The sequence below is a fragment of the Cornus florida genome, unplaced genomic scaffold (genome assembly GCF_030987335.1).
Source record: "Cornus florida cultivar Cherokee Brave unplaced genomic scaffold, ASM3098733v1 CherokeeBrave_3.0.0_Hap2_Chr11, whole genome shotgun sequence".
NCBI lineage: Eukaryota > Viridiplantae > Streptophyta > Magnoliopsida > Cornales > Cornaceae > Cornus > Cornus florida.
In genome coordinates this window covers 89,755,633-89,777,414 of record NW_026775581.1, presented here as the reverse complement: position 1 = coordinate 89,777,414, position 21,782 = coordinate 89,755,633, and the positions used below count along the sequence as shown (strand labels likewise).

General features: G+C 37.0%; 1 protein-coding gene across 2 annotated transcripts; it reads right to left on the bottom strand.

Moving 5' to 3' along the window:
• Window positions 1–2,310: 2,310 nt before the first annotated feature.
• On the bottom strand, window positions 2,311–21,454 carry LOC132287151 (uncharacterized). Of its 2 annotated transcripts, none has more exons than XM_059789671.1 (16): window positions 21,103–21,454; window positions 17,957–19,872; window positions 17,345–17,869; window positions 16,595–16,693; window positions 14,504–14,898; window positions 13,906–14,369; window positions 13,536–13,588; window positions 13,345–13,452; window positions 11,308–13,130; window positions 11,027–11,135; window positions 9,806–9,986; window positions 7,126–7,193; window positions 6,917–7,029; window positions 5,941–6,822; window positions 2,842–2,941; window positions 2,311–2,738 (listed from the first exon to the last, which is right to left on the bottom strand). In XM_059789671.1, exons 2-16 carry the CDS (start codon window positions 19,860–19,862, stop codon window positions 2,722–2,724), a joined length of 6,843 nt encoding a protein of 2,280 aa, XP_059645654.1. In that variant the 5' UTR covers window positions 19,863–19,872; window positions 21,103–21,454; the 3' UTR covers window positions 2,311–2,721. The 2 variants fall into 2 exon arrangements, with proteins under 2 accessions (XP_059645654.1, XP_059645653.1); XM_059789670.1 differs by having other exon boundaries at window positions 21,130–21,454.
• Window positions 21,455–21,782: the final 328 nt, after the last annotated feature.

Below are 21,782 nucleotides of genomic sequence, written 5' to 3'. Positions count from 1 at the left end.
GTGCACTGATGGGAGAGAGACCTACTGGAGGTGGGATTTTCTATTGGTGCTTTGTGTGTAGTAAGTGGTCAAAACTTAAAATCTAATTTATAAATAATTAATTAGCAACTTGTTTAAATAGTTGATATTTTATATTTATAAAGTCATTATATATATATATATATATATATATATATATAAGAGTTCAGTTAAAATTTATTTTTATTGACAAATTTTATAAACAATAATCAAGTATAATTAATAATAAAATAATTGTGATCCAAAACTAAAATAAACAATAGTTAATAGAAATAATGTAGCTTTTATATGTAAAAAATTAAACAAAACAATAATCAAACAGAAATGATATAGTCTCTATATGTGTTGATAAAATTAATATGTAAAAAAATAATTATGATCCAAACTAAACTAAACAATAATCAAGCATATATAAAATAGCTTTTATATAACTGGACAAAACTAATTGTACTTGTTGAACATAAACCAAATTTATCAAGTTGCTAATCAATTACATAAACCAGATTGAAAAGAGATAAAAGAAATTAAAAATTTAAAGAAAAAATTTATTTACTGAAATTTTTTAATTTGTTGTCAAGTTTTTAATCAATTATTGAAAAAATCTCATAATAGAGAAAAAGTTGCTAATCAATTATTAAAAAAAATTCAAAAAAGAGAAAAGGAATTGAAAAAATTCATAACAAAGAAAAGGTAAAATATTGATTTTTTTTTATAAAAAAATCCCAACTTTGTATGGAATAGAAAAGGTAGCAAATTTAATTAAAAATCCTAACTTTGCACTTACAATTTTTGATACTTCTCTCTCATGATTCTTCTTTCTCTTGATTCTTCGTCTGCTGGAAACCCTAGAAGCAAAACAATAACAACCATTGTTGTCACCAACCAAACATAAAACACATAATAAAAAAATAAAATACTTTCATGATGCTTTTGAAAAAATAAAAATAAAAACTGAAGGAAAAAAATCATAATCATATCTAACTTACGGGATCAAGCATGTTGCCGCTTTATGAGGGAAAAAAAAAAAAAATCTAAACACCAATTACAAAGAGAAAAGGGGCAAATATAATAGGTGTAAAAGTAAAACATATAATTAAAATTCAATTTCTTCTTTCCAATTGTATTTCCTTATTCAATGAGAATTCTACTAATAGAATTTTAAATTCAAGTATATTCTATCTATTGAATTCTACTAATAGAATTTTAAATTCAAGTATATTCTATCTCTAGACCTTTTAATTAATTAATTTATTTATTTATACTGCATTTTAGTTTCTATGTCTAGACTATATAATATTTTTTATAATACAGACTATTATTTATTTCAATACATACATAAAAACATAACTTTCATTTAACTCTTACCAAACATGTATTATTTTCTAATTCTATTTCTTCATACTAAAATTAAAATTAGTAGAAGAATTTTTACAAACCATGTATTAGTTTCTAATCTATAATACATGTATTATCATTTCTATATATAAGTTGGTAAACATTAATTTTCAATTAAATAATTACCTATTTTACAATAAGGTAAAGATTAATTTTCAATTAAACAATTACCTATTTTACAATAAGGTAAAGATTAATTTTCTAATACACAATTACCTATTTTATTTTAATTGGTAAATTGTTTTATATACAATTACCTATTTTATTTTAATTGGTAAATTATTTTATATACAATTACCTATTTTATCTATTTTATTTTAATTGATAACTTATTTTATTATTTATTTATTTTTAATGATGATATGAAATTCTTGACACCCCCTAGTACTTTTAATAATAATAAATATAGTTTATAGATATAGATATGCGTGTGTGTGTGTGTGTATATATATATAAATTTTTTATCGTTTGCTTACACGAGACTAAGAAATAAAAGAACCCAAAAATGTTCCAAAATATAGAAAATAGAAATTTGTATTTAAAATAAGATGCTTATAAATTTCCCCACTTTTTTTTTCGTGTGAAATCACCAATTTGGCAAGTATTCACTTGCTGTAACTCGTTTAATTTAAATAACTAAAAAGAGAACCATCAAAATTACTGCTCAATTTAGTAGAGAGGATATGACACACTACTGCAATTTAATAATCTAGAGAGTACAAAACCCAAGAGCAAGCACTGGCACCGTAACAAGACATGCAGTGTAATATCAAAAATTGCTGGTGGCAGGTTCCTTGCATGCATGAAAGATATCAGACGCTAAAAAAGGTTAAAAGGATTGGTTCTCTGAGGAAACCGCACCTAATAAAAGGATTGGTTCTTTGAGGAAACCGAACCTAATAAAAGGATCACTTCAATCCAAAAATGTTTATGATTCTTGGATTTCAACGTACATACATATACATATCAAATGATTTTAATATGACCAACTGAAACCACAAAATGTTCTGATTTTTAATCTTGGGATTATCTGAGGAGCTTGCTTTCCTACAACAAACATGGAGAATTTCATCTACAACCTATTACGGTGAAAACCTAAGGAGATTGCATCATAATTGCGCAAGAAACTAAAATCAATACAAACATCTACTAAACAAAATTATACAGCTGAAGCTTCATAAAGCGAGAATTTCCCTTCCTAGATTTCTCCTCTACTATAAATATGCACAAAAAGTAAGCGGAATGTTGTGGTCATCCGGTACCCATCAATTTTCTACAGACTGGATCTCATCATTTTGAAAGCTCCTCTCAACCGTGGTTATTCCCTGTCACAAAGTAACAAATTTGAACCATGAACAGGAACCTAAAGTCGGCTACAACAGCTCACTCAAAAAAATCTCAAACAAAATTAGGAACACAAGTTTTTACCTCTAGAAGTATTCCTGCTTGTGCTTTTGTGAGTTTTATCATTAGTAGCAGCAGCAGGAATCTTTGAGATGATCAGCGAGCTTTGCAACCCTTCTAGTAGCTGTGGAAAACAAAATAAGCACTTCGTTGAATTTTCATAGGCATGAATATAAAGAATTCATGCAATCGACCCAAATAGTTGAAATAAGATTGTCTCGACTTGCAAGTGTCTCCAGTATCAGCACAACAATTTTTGCTCAAATCACAAAAATGGTAGGTCAAATCAATCACTGAGAACTACACATATAACACAGAAGTGATTATAAAATTGCATAATAGAGATAGTGAAAGACAGTTCCTTTTGGTACAGAAGGCCAGATCTGAAAGATAGTCCTTTTGGGTAGAGAGAGAGAGAGAGAGAGAGAGAATGAACCCTAACATGTGAATGAGAAATGATCAGACTAAGGGAGGGATTGCTTCTTCTATTGGTTGTCAAATTGGCACAATGCCTATTTAATACCTTGGAATTCATCTGATTTCTACAAAGCTAAAAGCTATGGACTCCAAAAACTGATTGAAAGCATGCAATTGATTGTTAATGCAATACACTCTTGTCCTATGCAGGCAGAGTGCAATTGATTAAATGCATTTTTGAGTAGCATGCAAGTACTGGGCTTCTACCTTTATTCTTGCAAATAGGGTGTTCACTCAAACTAATCAAAGTCTTGAGAACGTGTTTGTGGTCTGGTACTGATTTGAGAAGATATGGCGCTAAAGTTGCTTGGGAAGAGATTATTAAGACCAAGAAAGAAGGGGACCTTGGCCTCAAAAACCTAGAGGAATGGAACAAAACTCTTATCACTAATCACAACTCTGTGTGGGTTGATTGGATTAGGAAATATAATATCAGGGAAAATGTGTTTTGGGGTTATTAAACCAGCTTCTACATGTTCATGGTCCTGGTTTTAGATTTCGTAGCTGAGAAACATATGGTGAAGGATGGAATGTTTACTTCTTTCTTGTGTCCTTTCTCTTGAGGTGGAGACACAGAGAGATGATCTGTGTGTTCTTTCTTTCATTTAATTGGTGCGTGATGGGGAGTGTGTGGAGACTGGTTGTGTAAACTGAAATATGCTTCATAGAGATTAGGGAACACCAGAATGGGGTTATATCATCTGTTTAAACTTTTTAGGTGTCAGGTACTGTAAATTGGCACAGTACCTTTATCATGTGGCAAAGGCCTCGCCACATCATCCCCAACATGTTAATGGCAGTGGGGCCAGTGACACAACTGAACATGTCATGTAACCCCGAGTCTGGGGGAGGCATACTCAACCACTGCTTCGAGATGACACAATTAGCATGTGACGAACACTTCTCTCGAGGTGAAAGAGGTATGTGTGGTGAGGAATGATAAAGTTCCATACAGGATCCCCGAGGCCCTTCAGAGGGTATCTTTATACCCAATGAACCCCTCTCTATGGATAGCTACAATGATCTCCTCCTTATAAAGAAGCCTCTAAAATCTCTCAAGGAGATCGTCTGTGCCATTAAACCTCGATCATATGAGATGTTCCTCTCTATGGACAAACCTCGACCCTGGGGATATGTCACCCTCTGCAGGAAACTTCAAAGAAGGTTTGATTCGAGGGGCCCTTCTCTGTGGATAGACTTCGAGGAAGGAACAGTATCCCATGGTCCAAGGGGCAGGACTTAGATGCAACTCTCTCCCACCATGGGACCCTGGCACCCTGCAGAGTAGATTTTGTGACTGAGGTCCGGGGAACGTCAAAGGTATGCCACCACTATCCAAGGAACTGCAGTGACACTCTTTGTCCTGTCACATAGGAAGAGAAGCAATTTCCCTTAGGTTGGAACGAACAGTCTAATACGAGACTCACTCTGTAGTTATTGAATTAAATGTCATGTCTACTTGTTCTCTCCTCCCTTGTAAGACAGATATTCTGCCTTGAGCCTCCAAATACCCACATCCTCGTTTGACCAAGAATCGATGGGTAATCCTTTTCACCCAGTCTTTACCCCGAGATGGCCTAGTATAAAGAAAAAGGCACTTAATGGTTCATTTACAATAGACACCAACCAAGCATTAGAGCATTTAGAATAACCTTACATCCACTCTAAGGGGAATTGCGAGGATAGCCCCTGCTCTCTGCCTTGAACCCCTCTCTAAAGGAGTCTTCCATGTGCCAGCTCAGTCTTTCACCTAGGCCTCTACTCACAGGCGGTTCAATCATAGTTAAAGTGATTCCGCATTTTCTAGAATCCTACATCTACAAACTTTACATGGGACATTAATTCCAAGTGGAAGGATGTATTTTCTTATTTATGTTAAAAAGGAATATTTAGTATTGATGGAGAAAAAATATAAATAAAAATATGACTGAAGAAGACAAGACTCCATCATATATTACATATAATTATAGTTATATATAAGGTCCGGTTTGATTTGTCAGTGTGTCCAAGGCCACATCTGAGCTCAACGTGCTCAGGTTGGGTAAGTTGCCCACTGCCGTTGACGTCTACAAAGGCTGACCATGCCCAACTAAATTCCGTTTCTGATTGTGTTGGTCGAGATTGAACCTTGAACCACCCGAGTTGTAGACCTAATAATAAATATCACAATTTGATGGCATGTGCTTGCAAACAAGGGCGAGGTAGAAACAAAATACTATTTAATATTGATTATAATCAGAAGATGTTCCGGTTGACAATTTTTGGAGTATGAATGCTTCCAGGATTTTGGAATAATGTAATTCACTGATTGTAGTAAATCACAATTCTTGGCATTTAAAGCTAAATCTTATATTCAGTATTATATCAATGATCTATCACAAAATTAAGAATGACCAGATATGTGACAACCAAACATATAATATATCGACATTCTAATTTTAATCGTTTTAAAAACACTTAAAAACTTCTCTTTATATGCTTTTGATTCAAAGTAAAGAAGTACAGGCACACACACAGATACAGACACAGACAGAGAGGTGGGTGGATGAGAGAGAACAGCCAGATTCCATGGATAGAATGGATCATAAAAAATTAAGCAGATATGTAAATGCAAACAAACTAGTCTTAAAAGAATGGGGGACTTACCCTTGATGTTGGTTGAATTCTGCGATTTGACCTACGAGGCTCCACAACTTCAGGAACTGATTTTCCCGTTTTATTATTATAAACTCTGTCCTCTTCAATTTTAGCCAACTTTCCACCAGAGGGTGCAACTTTTCCTTTATTCAGCCGTTCAGATTTGGCATTTGATGAGGACATTTTCTTAGGAGGAGCATCTGATTGAAGTGCTAGTGAAGAAAATAAGATTGGGCCTTCCGCTGCATCCTCAGTGTTGGATAATGATTTAAATCCCATCAGGTTCTGGCATCCTGATTCATTCTTATCTTTTCTAATAGAGTCCTTGATTATATGATCCTTTAAGGTGCTATCACTTGGTGCAGAAACTGCAGATGTCAACTTATCCTTCTGAGACATGGTTCTACCAAAAACACTTTGGGGTTTTCCGGGTTTAAGAACCTTGGGCTTGGATTCAGCTGCCTGTTTTTCCCTGGAATCAATTTTAGAATTATTTTTCCATCCACGGGATTCTGATCTTTGAGGCATCAAGTATTTTTCAAATTTAGAAGAATCATTTGATTCATTATTCTTCATGCTTGTCTCAGCAACGTAATGTTTGCTCACTTCCATAAATTTCCTTTTCTTTCCAGGCTTAGGAACACCAAAAATCACTTTCGATCCTTCTTTCTGCAGACCAGTCCGTATTGCTCTAAGTGCATCAGGCTTATTCTCATCTCTCCTATGCTTACCAACATTAAAAAATTTCTCGTTCGCAGATAAAGGCAGTAAAAATGACTCTCCAGGCTTCCCAGATTCCACAAGATCACTACTTTTTGAAATATCACCCTTCTCTCTGACCAGTGCTGCAGGACTGCCCAACTTCAATCGCTTCTCCTGTCGCGTATCATCCTGAAAACCAGAAGTAAAACCAAGTAAATACAACCAGCAATTTAAAAGTTTGTACCAAAAAGTTACGAGGCATGTACACAAGTAAAAGTACAACCAGGGAAGAGTGATCCTTCTCTTTGAAACTGGACCATTCAATCCACTCCCCATCATTCCAAATCAGCGTTGGCCGTAGATGCCATGCTCTAACAACTGATGTTTGTCCTTCAGCTACAAGCAGAATGTAAGAAATTCATTTTCTGAACCACCAAGTTTGAAATTATAATTGTTAGCATATGTCAATAACATAAAATTAATTGCAAATACCTGGAAAGCGAATAGTTAATGCAGTTTCATCTTTCGTGTTCTTTTCCATGACAATTCCCTCTCGCCAGCTAAAAAATAAAATGCTCAATAAATTTCAGAGACAGAAAAGATACAGGCCTTCAAACTCTAATTTGAATATATAATGTATATGGATCATTGTGAACTTGAGATGGTATGATTTTACAATACCAGCAGAATCTGGTTTCTCTAAAAGACGATAACCATAAGATTTTAATGGAAGAAACCATTGCATAATTCCAACTGTCTCATAGAAACTAATTCATGACTTTCTGGATACTGAGTGAACCAAAACGGAAAGAAAAAATTGACTCACTCGGTGAGATTTCATAGTTTTTAATAACATCAGTCATATATTTTGAATCAGTTCAGAGAGATTTTATAATTTTTGTAGATAATACTGAATAAAATTCGCAATAGAATATTCTTTTTCCCACATCATAGTTTATGGATTTATCGTATTCTCACCAAAACAAATCCACATTGAGGGCTGCCAACACCAAACTGATTCTATTTTTTAAAAATAAGGATAATAAAATGTAAAGCACATCCACCACAATGAGGAAACAACACAACAAATAATAATACTGTTCTCAAAGTAGTCTTTAATTTGTCTTAACTGCACTGTGAATCAAATCTCTAACACGCAATACAAGTTTTTTTTTCCCTTTGTTTAAGAATTTACAGAGGAGCACCAGAAGGGAAGCAACCAATGTACATACAAAGTATGCAGGAGCAATCAAAGAAAGATCCTTCAATACACTTAAAAATGTAGAGACAACTCTGCCAAAAAAATCTAAAAAGGAAAGATTACAACCTCAGAAATTTCCTTCACCCAAAAATGAAAAAGATCAAGCATCAACTTCTTAATCGAAGGAATGGACATCTCCACATCCTCAAAATTGCCATCTATGTCACACCCACCACACTCCACATGGCACAAAGAAGCTGCCTGCCAAGCTTGCCGGACTTGCTTTCTAATACAGCCCCTGGCCCGACATGCAAGGAGATCAGCCATGACCAGGAGACCAGAGCATGAAGCAATGCGTATCAGACAAAGATAAGACCATGTTCCATAACTCATGCACCACCTAACAATAAGGAAGAAGATTATTTATCCTCTCCTTGGCTTTTTGTACATTTAACCAATTTGGGCATCATTTTCCCCTACTCCTCAAGTTATCCATAATAAAAAAAAAAAAAAGGATATAGAAAAGCACTTTAGCCTTCCATATACCGTCAGTAGAAATCATTACAAACACCTGCACGAGAAACCTTATAAAAAGATCTGACTTCAAATTTACCATGCTAATTAGAAGTCCACCTGAGGTTACACCTCGACACACACAAAAAGGTCAATATCTACTAGAATCCTGGGAGGTACTTGGTTTGCTGGTTGAAGTTCACCGTTCAACGAGAAGATATCCCCTTAGATTTTGCACACACATTGACCTGCCTCAAAGGAGAGATATCACTTGAATCCCATATCGCATCATGATATGACAAACCCACAATGGAACACCTTTGCTGATGCAATTACTTCCCAAGGGGCCATCTCATTGACAAGTGGAGGAGATGGCCTAAGGGGGCCGCAGTAAAACTATTTGGAGATGACCTGATGAGACTGGCGTCTCATCATGATCTTCGCCTTGCTATCACTAACTATAGACAGATTGATAACTCATACTTAGAAGGTAAAAAGGCACAATTATCTGAACACTAGTTCATTTGAGGCCTTAAGAGAAACCCTATAATTAGCTCTTGCTCTAGAAATCAACTTCGATCCTTACTACCAAGGCCCTGACCTTAAAGAGTCACTTGTAAATGCGACCGCAGATCTATCTCCCTCTTTAGTGAGCTGGTCACAGCTTCCACTTAATCTACTGCACCAGGTACCTCGTCTATATTACGTGTAATGCTTTGTTATCAACTACCACACAAGAACTCACAATGTTTTTGGACAAGTCCAAAATGTACACATCCCACGCCCAAATAAAGTGAGTAAATTACATAGAGAAACACACCTATTGTCTTCTCTCATTATTGTTTATTTCTTAATTATCCAAATTTTCTCCATGCTCTTCTTTCCTTTCAGAAATAGTAAACTACAGTCTTCTGATAGCATAAATTACACAAATTGCCTCATAATAAAAATCTTACTTGAATACTCTCCGTTTTACCCAAGTAGTTGGGGGAAAAGGAATCTTCTTGTGTTGAATACTATCAACTTTAAGATTTTAGTGATATAAAGGAGTGTAATATAAGGATATTTGGGCTGTGCACGAGAATAAACTTGGGTAAAAGGAAGTTAAACGGGCACTTATACAAACAAAGAGCACTTTGATTGATTTGGCTCAAAATATAGATATATAGAAGTTTTGCAGAAAACTTACTGAGGAGAATCCAAATGATGTGAAGGAAGAATAAATTACACTAAAGAAGTATGAGAAAGATATATTCACACTCGAGCACAATGACATTCATAAAAGAATATTTGAAGCAAACTTGAATTCTTAACAACAAAATTGGTCATCGACTACACAACTATTCCTACCTATTTATAAGAACACTATGTATACTAACTAGAGAGAGAGAGGAAGGGGGGGTGTTAGAAAATCCCACCCAATCAGGTAAACTTGCTGTTGGAAGATTATATGCTTACCAATCTTGTATCCATGCATCAACTCTATCACCAACAGACCAAGAATAATCCCCCATGGCAGCTCTGCGTCGCTTCCTCGTTCCTTCATTCTGTGTAATAGTCATTGGATGTGCAATGCGTATTCTGGGTGCCACGTTGCCTTCAACTTCGAGAGTTACCCATTCCTTTAAACCCCCTGAACCTGAAATTAGCATAAAGCATGAATAATAAATGAAGACCAACAAGGGCAACCACTCCACTAATCATGCTAAGGAGCATAAGAAACACAAATGTATGATGCCAGAGTCACACACTGTGAATCATTGTTTTACCATATCATGTTACCCATCATAACAATAAGGAACTTGAGTTTTATAAACTCACAGGACTATAGGAGTAATATTTGAATAAAGCAGGCAAGTTTGCCAACTGTTACGCTGTTTGAGAAAGCACTGCAGCACATACCCTCTTTTTGGAGCAATGTATCCAACTCTTTGATTGTTCCCTATTTTATATTTTTTTATTATTTATTTTTATACGATAAATGCTTCACAGCTGTAATATGGATATTAATGCATTAAAATAACAATGAAAATATTGAAATAGCCAATTATAACACCCGAACAGAAGCATGGTCATGAATTAGCTTGATGTGGAGCAGACCAAAACAAATATACAAGTATAAGGCAATTCGTCTAGTAGAGGATTCCTCTAGCTCCTGAACTGCTTTCTAAACCTTAATGAAAATACCTGCTTGGTCATACTATCGAACAATGTAAAAAAGAGATTCTCAAAGATGATGTGAGATTTATTGGTGGCCACAGCCAAGGTGATCCTTATACTTAAGAGGCTGGAAGGTTAAACAAGACACGAGGGTTATGACCAGACTATTTAACTGGGACCATAGGAGATCGCAGGTATAAACCCTGTTTCATATCGAAGGGATGGATGCTTTAGCGCAAATGAGCAGATGAGCAAATCTGATCTACTATTTTTTTTTTTTTTTTTCCATTTAGCGTTGGCCTTGTATATATTCTCTTGTTCCACGGGATGGGCACAAATGCACAAAGTATTCTTCAAACGCATCATGCAAATGCAAAGTTGTCTATTCGTCGTTCAAATGTTATCTTCTTGCGTGTGTTCTCTTGACTTTTCTATACAATTCTGCATTGCATGATTACTTGCATCCACATTCAACAATTTCCCTCCATATCATATACAGGTATAGATGGCAATAGTTACCTTCATCTGATTGGAGTTCAGTGTAACAGACAAAAGCCTTTCCATCCTTCAAACTCAATATTTTAGCTGAGAACCAGGCTGCTTTGACATTGTCATGATCTTTGAAAACCTAAAAAATAAATCGACCAAGTTAATACAAATTGCAAAGATCATAACTCATGAAGAAGCATCTGAACTGCAATAACAAATTACAAAAACTTATATACGATCATCCAATATTTTGAAGTTACATCTCAAAGACTCGAACAATTGCAATTTATAATTATTTTCAACTCACAGACCTCAACAATGCAACCCTCCTTGATGCTGTTCTCTTTCAAATTCCCTACCACCTTTTCATATTCATCCTGAACAACAATAGAAATAGATACTGGTCCAATTTCAGATTCAGGAACAACCCCTATGGTTTTGGCCAACTCAGAAGTCCTACGATCCCTTCGCCCTCTTAAATCCTTTTCACTGCTTGCAACAGAGCCTGAAATTCCTTGAACAACCCTCATATTGTCCTCCATTGACTCCCTAGAAATCTCTCTTGAAATAGATGGCATACCATGAATCTCCTTCTTATCCAACTGTCCCTCCTTGGATCGTTTAGAAGTAAGACTAGAACCTTCAATTTTATCTGTATCAGATTGTTCTTTGTTCACATCTTTTAATTTTACACCCTCCTCAGAAGTTATTTGGGGAACTTTCCAGTAGCCCTCTGGACCAGCTACTACTAACTCACTCAAGGGCAGAGGATTACCCATAGCAACAATTATTCCTGCTTGAGATACTGCTTCTGCCGCCAGCTCCGCAGCCTTTACTATGGCATCCAAATTTTCAGCATGTTTTGAGGCAGCTGAAGCAGCTTCAATCCGCCTCCTAGCAGCTTCCCTAGCGGCAACTATGACTGAATTGGAAAAGTTACTACCATCCCCACCCTTCAAAATGGATGTAGGAGTGGCCTTCCCCAAATTGTGCACAACATCGGAAGGAAAAAATGCAGTACGTTGAGTAGGATTCCCAGTTCCATTTGAGACCAATGCCTCATCAGCCATCAGTTTTGCTTGCAATGCAGCACTGGACGCAATCTTAGCAGCAGCAGCTGCAGCCTTGGCAACAGCAGCTGCTGCTGCTATTGCGACAGCAGCAGAGCCTATCTTAGCTTCAACATCTGAAATCAATCCAGAATTCTTCTGCTTATCCAACTGACTCCATACACTTTGGCTGTGACTAACAGCAGCAGCAGCATGAGTGGCAGCATCCTCTGCTTGTAACTTAGCCTCCACAACCTTACTAAAAGTCTCCTCTGAAATTATAACCTTCTGCTCTGCATTCTGATCTCCTCGTTTCAGTTGATCAGTGGAAGATGTAGCAATTACATCTGCAACAATTTTATCAGCATTGCTTTTAGACGCAAAGCCAGACGTCGTGACGGCGACAGAAGTAGAAAAATGACTAGTAACAGCAGGAGCAGGAGCAGACAACGATTCTGTCTGAGCTCGCGCAAGCAAAGAGATCTGGCTGAGATCCTCAGAAACGGGAACCTTTTTTCTTTTTCTGGACTTAGTTTCTGCAGAATGCTGGCCGGGTGATACTGACACTTTTTTCATGTCAAGAAGGGAAGATGTCCCTGATAAAACACTAGAACCCTCCCTGTGGACCACAGTACTAGGCGATGCGTTCTTTGTAGCAGAGGACATAGACACAGATGATTCTCTAACGGGGGTTAATTTTACTGCTTCCATTATAGGCAACATAGAAAAACGAGCACTGGTATCAAATGCAGAAGTTTGCGCAGAAGCAACCCAGCCACCAGGAAAAGGGGCCTGAGATAGCCAAGAAGTGTTGTGTCCAACAAAATTCCGCGTAGATGGAGTCTGATAAGGATGCAAAGCAGAAACTGCTTGATGGTAATCAAGAACAGTGCCTCTTGGCATACCACTCGATTGCAAACCATCGCTAGGAGGAGTAGATATACTCCAAAGCGGCGACGAGAGAGGTATCCCAGAATTAGCAACTGGTGAAGGTGTACCCTTGCTGCTTGCTCTACCACCAGGTGAGGGAAGCACTTTGCTTTTCGGTGTACTTGGCTTAATTGCTTGATCAGAAACTCTAGTGCCTGCAATTCACAATTTTGAAATGCAGTTAATGCTTGTTGTTTACTTTTAGGTAAGACCCTCACACACCCGTTTTGTTCCGTTTGGGACTTGATGTCTCAGCCTCCTCTTTGAGAGGTGGAGGCGATACCACAAAAGCTAAAGCTTGATGGTAATGCAGTTTAGACATTAAGCATAACCTAAATAGAAACTGAGCAGCTCAAAATTCCAAGATACCTGAACGTGATTGCACAGGGGTTTCCAAGTTGCTGGGACGGGATTTTTGACCCTGAATTCTATCCACACAACCGCGCCATGCAGGCTCCCAGACACTCCTGCCATCATCTATAAATACAAAGTTTCAGACGCTGGCCACATGTTATATATTTATTTTTCAAGAGACAAAATTGAAGGGCTAATAAACTAACCAGATATCCCAAAAGCCGAAATCATACAAGCCTCATCAGGTGCTGTTCCTTGTCTGCAGTAACAATAGTTTCAAACACAGTAAAATGTGAACTGAATATGACATATATGAGAAATGAAAAAAATCCTAAAGTCGGGCTAAATCCAATCCACACAGCAAAACACACCATAAATATCACAATTGACCTTTCCTGCTTCATAAAATTTTCCTTATTAAGCTTCACATGACCACAATGCACCTATCTTGTCAAAGCTTTACAAACTTAACTAATCATAATAATTGTCAAACTGGCAGGTTCGTGTTAGAGGTTTTTTTTCTTTTTCTTTTTCTGCTACAGTGTGTATATGTAGACTATAAAAAGCAGGACTTACATTAGAGATCCATAAACAAATATCTGTGCTCGCAACTGCACTTGTTGTGAATCTGTGAAAGGCTGTTGAAACAATGCAGACGACAGAGTTGAAGAGTTTAAATCCGGTAAATTGGATCCAGGAATAGGAACGACGCCACATGGTTTTGTGGCATTGTGATCAACAATCCCATAAGGCTTCAACACTTCAAGCTGCACAAGTTGGCCAGTGGCAGAGGGGCTCTTGGACACACTACATACTTTATTCCCTCTTGCAAGTGTTGATTCCTTCACGTGGTTCCCTTTTTTAGCACTCTCTTTCCCTGTTGCCTTACAAGACCCTCGCCTACTTTTACGCTCAGGGGTACCTTTGGAACCTCCTGGTGAAATCACCCCATCAGTTACTCGAGTGCTCCTGGAAGAAATTTCTGGCACCATCTTAGGATCCATTTGGCCCATACATGTTGAAGAAAACCCCTCCACACTCTTCAGTTAAAATCCAAGACAAAAATAATTAGAAAAGAGTCAGAAACCAAAAATAAATAAATAAATACAAGAAGGTATTAAAATGAGATGTGAGAAGTAAATCATGATTAATTATCAATAAAAATAAAAACTACCGTGGATATCTTGCAAGCTTTAATAGAGGGAAAGGATTCCCAATTTTTGCTAGTTTCTCTCTCAGAAAGACCTGCCGATGGATTGACCGCAAAGGTGAAGCTCCCAGCCTCATTGGTGGCATCATTTTCTCTTAAATTATGGGAAATTAACTGAACTTTGTCCGCAGTCCCATCAGCAACCTCAGAAAGTGGGATACTCTTACCCGGGGAACCTTTGACTCCCTTTTGCAAGTCTTTTTCACTTTGAGAAAGTGTAGAGCAACTAATGATAGTGGGCGAACCACAATTAGGTCGGTCAGAATCTGCAGAACTGCCACCTTCAGGCACATGATTAATATCACATTCAGACAAATGGTCGACAACAAATGAACCTTGATGATCATGTGATGTATCAACTGCAAAATCCAATCTAGCCATCAGAATAGAACCACATGCGGGACACGACTGAATGACTAACAAAAGACCCTGCTATATACCAAGAGATACAAAATCAAATATATATATTTTTTTGATAAGTCGATACAAAAACATATATATATATATATATATATATATATATATCTTAAAAGTTTTCCAGAAACAACCAAGAACCTATGTTGCAAGTCATTTTCATTTCTTTTCCTCTTTTTCCTTATCATTTCTTTATAGGTACAATGCTGCAGGTGAAAAATGAACATTGTTGCTCTTATTTCTTACCCTACAAGCATATTTTGTTTCTGCTCTTTTCCCTTTAAAGTGCCAGCAAGAATAGAATGGTATGAAGCATTGCCAATCCATACAAATAAGCATATGCTGATGCTGACCAAAGACTTTGTTGTTACAAAGATTTATCTCAAAGAATTAGCTGAATGAAGTATGCAACTACATACAAAGAATACAGTAAAAATGTGTTTTTAATTATTTAAAAAAAACAATTTTTGAAATCAAGAGCAAGTGTGATAGCATCACTGATCATGACAAAAAAACCAACTGCCAAATAACTTCTGTCAATTTTCCCCTTTGTTTGAGAAAATGGAGCTTAAAACTTTGAATTGAGTATTATGCTTTTCTCAGATTGACAAACAATAAGAATGAAAAGTGAACTTTTCATCCCTCATTCACCATTTCACTTCTATTCTCCTTTCTTCAATTTGGCTTTTCACCATTCCTTAATGATAAGAAAAACTTTAATAACGTATCTAATGATAGCTATAAATGATCTTAGGAGTTTCATATTCCACTAACAATTCTAATGATATGTTTCAGAATGTGGAAGGAATCAATGAGTTGTAATCAATTTTGTATGTACTACTTTCTTATATCCATATGCATCTGTACATACCATACATACATCCACACTCAAATTCATAAACCGAAATTGAAATGATAAGAAAATATTTAAGATGGGCTTTGCTCAAGTCTTGCCGGTAACAGTAACTTAATATGCATCACAATTAAGAGAGAACCAAATCGAACTCCAAATACAAACTGTATGTAAGTTGTAACATATATATTTGTCTGCAGCTCCTATCATTGAGTGAAGGTAAAAAAAAATTAAGTTGAACACCCATCTATATGAAAATTGGAGGCAGCCTTCTAGGGACAACAATAGCATGACCTAATTTCACAACTACCCTTGTCCAAAACAATAGCATGACATAATTGGGAAACCAGCCTCATGCAAAGGTGGAAGGTGAGTATTACAAGTGAGATCCAATTCGAAGTAGATATCTGAAGACTAACAGAGATATATTATCCAAATATATACACCATTGAATAAGGTGAAACTAACAATTTGATTTTTAAGGTGAAACTCTCAATCCCAAATCTGGTTTCATGCTTTGATGTTAATGAACAGAGAAAAGACTCAACTATTTTTTCTCTCCAGTTTTGTTTTTAGATTAAGTGTGTCTTTCAGTCTAATCCATCATATCCTCCTTATTACCATTGCTTGGCATAGTGAAGCAAGGAAAATAAAGGCCACCTAAAGTTTAAACAAAGATTATTGCAGGCTAAAACATATAAATTGCCAATTCAAGGATCAATAAAATGTAACACCCACAATATTGGATGCAATCTGCCTACTAATTCTAGATACCACAATAGCACTACCTTTATCCTCCTTTTGGCCCACATCGCTGCAAGATTCCACCAATGATACAGGTAGAGGTTCTGTTAGCTTCTCGCCTTTATTAGGAACTAGCACTGCTTCTGAAGACAAAATATATTGCAGCATCAATCATATGAAGTCACAATATCAGAACGACATGAACAATAATATTCTAGAAGTAAGTCCATTGGATTTGTGGTGTGCTCCAAGTTATGCTAAATAGATTCAAACAACATATATCTGAAGACAATTTAAGAGATGTAGTGCAATGCTTTAATAAAGATCGGCAGTAGTAAAACCATGCATTATCTACAAAATCAATTCGAGACAAGGTCAGAGACAGCTTGGCCATGTGCAACATTGATCAATGATTTCATCAACGGTGAGTAGTATGATTCATGAAGTTGAAGGACAAAGAAGAAAAGGACATGGCTACCAGGGTTGATAGCTACGAGGGATGACGCAGAGGGAACTGACATGATAACCTACGTAAGAAGGTACAAGATGGTGAAAAAATATAAAGGGCTAGTAGGCCAGCGCACGAGGCTCCCACCACTACAGGGTCTGGGTAGTGTTAGATGATGAGAAAAAATCTGTGCTACAAACACCCTATATGGTATAAAGTCTACCAAATACCAACAAGATAACCTTAATTTCAAATGATTGCAAAAGTTGGGTGGGGGTTTATTTCTTTTTCCTCTGTGCGTGTGCGTGTGGTTTGGGGTGGGGAGGGGGGGATATGAATATATCACCTGCAACTTCGGAGGGGGGTATCACTTTATGAATTTCTTCACTCAAATCTTCTTTGCGGTTCTCAAGGACAACTACTGCTTTAGCCTCATCACCCTCTTTTACTGTTGAATCACAAAGAACGGGATAATCCTCCAACTTCTTAGAGCCCTCTTGACTAACTTCATTAGCAACCACTGCTTGGCCACTCTGGCTTGCTGTATTACACGTCTCCAGAATTGGCAATGACTGATCAAGTGTCTCCTGTAGCAACTGGCCAGCAGAATGACAAGATACACTTTTTTCAACTCCAGAAACACTTCCCTGGTCCGAAAACCCCTTTAAGGTCGATAAACTTGGTTCTGTTAAAACTTCAACCTTAGTTTCTGCCTTTTTATCCAACTGCATAGACCCCACAACAAGTGAAGGTGACTTCTCACTGTGATCAGTAACGTCATGTACAGTACCACCACTCTCAGAAACCAAGGAAACACCATCCAATGTGTTATGCGATACTAAATTCGTCTTTTCTAAAGCAACGTCCAATGCTGCAAAAGAAAAAGGAAAGGAAATGCGCAAAAAGATTAGTTTACTATGTAGATTCTATATCCAAAATTGACAATTTCATGATATACCTGGCTCATTCCCGGTTGTAGTATCACACTCAGATCCATGAAATAACATGTCATTTTCTTTTGTACCTTCACCTAAAGACAAGGATTTAACGCTCTCATCTTTGCAAAGAGATCCAACAGTCTCACAGTCCTCATTACTAGTCTCGGTAGGCAACTCCAGATTCCCTTTATTGAAAGAAACTTCTTGGTCAGGACGGACATCACCCTGTTGGGAAACGAGATCTCTTTCGCATATTTGCAGAGGTCCACCCAGCATAGGATGCGAGACATGAAATTCGTTATTTGACTCCTCTTTTTGAATTCCAGAAGCATCATTAACAACTTCCAAATTTTCAATTGCACATTTTTCGATAAGCAATTCAGTTGAAGAACAAACTACATTCAAATTAGAATGATCTCCAGCATGATCATTGATGCTTCCATCACCCTGAACACTAGAAAGCTCATTATCTACCCCAGACAACAAAGATGCCTCAGAATTGACTGAAGTATCACAAGCCAATTGGCGATCACTTCCTAGAGAATCCTCTTTTTTCTCGGTTGAACTGCTCTGCCCATGTGTTATCTGTATAATAGAACCCATCTGCTCTGAACTGGCACAAATTCCTGCCTTAGTGTTGCTGATATCAACGTCATGCCCTTCAAAATCACTGTCACCTCGAAAAACTAAAGGTGCTTCCTCACCCATATCTCCTTTAAACCGCTCATTAATCTCTATGCTTTTGGACAAAACCACAGCTTCACAACTGCTACCCAGAGCATAATCTGTGGAACATATATCTTCACTGCATCCTTCAGCTATCTGCAAGTCACCATCCCCATTCAGTGGCAAACTGGATGGTTCCTCAAATTTATTGATTCTAGTTTCAACTGCATGTTCTGTAGATTCCACCTTCAAATCTAAACAGAGTGGACTCTCCAAATTATATGTACCAGTTTCAACTGCATGCCCCTTCAAATTTTGTTCATCCATCTCTTTGCTGGGGTGCTCTTCCACACTCTTACCAATGTCTTCTGATAAACAATTAGCATTCTTAAAACTAATATCACTTACATGATGTTGGATTTCCTGATTGTTCAAATCCACAACACTTGCCATAATATCCTGTGAAGAGGAGTCCATATTATTAATTTGCATCCCTGAAGCAGAGGCATCTCGTGGAATCTTATCACCAAGAGATTCATTTACAGAAGTACTTACTTTAGTTTGAATTGCATCATCACATTTTCCATCAACTGCCACATCCCTCTGAGTCAAAGATACACCACACTTTTTACCACCAGCATTTCGATCCAACTCACTTGAACTTCCACAAGCAGATGGATCAGCCTCTTGAGTTTTTGAAGTACCTTCAACATAAGGGTACTCCCCTCCAGCACCCTCGTTCAACCCAGAAAAGTGTTCCAGAGACTCATCCGGTAGTAATACAGGGTGTGAATCTACAACATCTTTCATTCCATCATCTTGCTTCGGATTAGGCTCCATTTTATTGGTTAAGCTACCTAATTCATCAGAAGCATGAGATTCTTCAATGATAGTTTCTCCTGGGATCATCTCTTCTTGTCGCACAGATTTTAATAACATTTCAACAGATTCTGAGGATGTTGCCTCAGACCAAACATTGTTACGCCTCGAAATAGAGCAAGATTCTGCCGCACTTGAACTAAACTCTATTCCACTACTTCCCCGAGAGAAATCTTCAATCCACTGATTGTCTTCTTGACTGGGGATGCCGAGAAAAACCTCGTTTTCTACCAAACTGTCAAACCTTAGGTGCCCCTGGAGGCTGTCATCAAAATCAAACTTGGGAAGAGCATATGGACGCAAAACAGGAGAGAATTTGGAGCTCCCTTCACCATCTAAGTGAAGATTCTGGCCTTGAAAGTCATTGTCATCATAATCCATCGGTGTATCCCTAAAAAGGATAAAAAGTTGGTAGGGAAAGGAAATTATATAATAATAATAATAATAATAATAACAAAAGGAATGGTAACCAACTCCAAGCTACGACTTAATTAATCTAGACCAAAACCTATGTCCACTACAATGGCCAATCATTAAGCTCACTCTGTATGTGAATCCATCATGGTAAGCAGCTCCATTTTGAGGACACATATCCAGTCAAGCAAGCAAAATAGAGATGGGTATTCAATTAGCATCGATGTGTTAATCTATCCAATTAAGAAAAAAGATGGTCCCTGGTATATTATCTGTCAGAATATTACATTTGTGATGTAGATAAAAATCAATTAATACAAGGGAAACGAATAAAATAGATAACAAGTACAATAATATCTTAATTAGTTAATACACATTTGCTAATCACAAATTCTACATGTGCCCATAAAAGAAAAGACGCACGTGTATAGATCTACCATATGAAAATGGAATGTAAATATACAAGATAATTTTGATTCAACTACTGCAAGGGGTGCATAAATCATCCACTTAGATGGGATTTTATATTGCAATCGGCCAATTCAATAGCACCGGTAATGACTGGCCATGTTGTACCAACAACCCATGACATTCTAGCAAATGGAGCAAGATAAATTGAAAGTTTCACAGAGACAGACCAAACTGCATAAATAAATTATAAATAGTAAGATTGGGAAATAGAACATATAAGTGTAAAATTCTGAGGAGCCGAGAAGAAAAAAGAAAAAAAGAGAAACGGTCCCACACCGTCTGCGGTTAAAATAAACCTAGTCTGTTCGGACTACTTCTTTTTTTTTTTTCCTTTTTTCTTTTTTGTGTAAGCAAGCAACAGACACTCCCATTATGTCCCATTTGGGGCTTGAACAGACCACCTCCCCTTTTGGAGGTCATACCACCTAGGCCAACCGACACAAAGGAAACTTCAACTATCAGCACAATTACATTACAGTGATGAACTATAATTCAAGCCAATCAGAAAGCACATATCCTTAACGTCCACCCTCCGAACACAATTAAAATCCCATTATTATTTTAACTAATTACAACACTCCCCACTTCAATCCCCACTCCCACACAAAGGAAACTTTTTTTCGAACTCATCTCACCATTTCAATAAAAATACACGAAACAACCCTCAGGGTGTGCTTTAAGCGCACCCTCTCTTTCAAGTTATATACTTGTAATTAATAGAGGAAATGAACAGTACCAGAAGAAGTAAGTCTAGAGACGCTACCTCCCTCCATCCGGAGACGAAATCCTGACTGTTGATCAACTGAACCTCAATCGTATGGTCACCCACTGCTTCATAACCCTAGGATTCAATTCAACTCTCGATGAATGAAACCCTAGTTCAGTCAACTATGGACGTGAACACGAAGTTGCCTCCCAAATTACTTTGCTGAAAACTGATATTCTGCCGAAAATGTACGAGCTTTCAAGCGAATCGAGTACAAGGAGAAGGATATGTAGCGAGTGATATATAGTATATATATATATATATAAAATATATGTATAGAGAGAGAGAGAGGAGATTCTTCAGTTTGGCCAAGCACTCTATTTTTGCACCTGGGGAAGAGAAATGTGTGATGAGGATCGAATTTGAAAAAGTGGGGTTTCAGAAAATGGTTACAATCGGACGGATATAAACAGAGAGTGGATTTACGACGTGTCGCCATATAATTCGTCAAGAGAAGTAGGAGCCAATTATGTTTGTTTTTTGAAGTTAGAAGCAATAGTTTTCTACAATCACATGCAGGTGAGATAATAACTCTCACAGGCATCCTTATCACATCAGTACACCAGCCATTATTTACGTTAGTTCGGACCAAATTACTGATTAATTCATTTTTTGTATATTAATTAGTTGGGTTATTTTAACTTTTTAGT

Excerpts from the sequence above, each read along its gene's own strand:
- LOC132287151 (XM_059789671.1), bottom strand. The coding sequence starts at position 19,862 with ATGGATTATGATGACAATGACTTTCAAGGCCAGAATCTTCACTTAGAT. Across the intron at positions 16,694-17,344 it reads ACCCCCCTCCGAAGTTGCAG|AAGCAGTGCTAGTTCCTAAT; the intron begins GTGATATATTCA and ends TTTTGTCTTCAG. Across the intron at positions 13,589-13,905 it reads TTTGTTTATGGATCTCTAAT|ACAAGGAACAGCACCTGATG; the intron begins GTAAGTCCTGCT and ends TTGTTACTGCAG.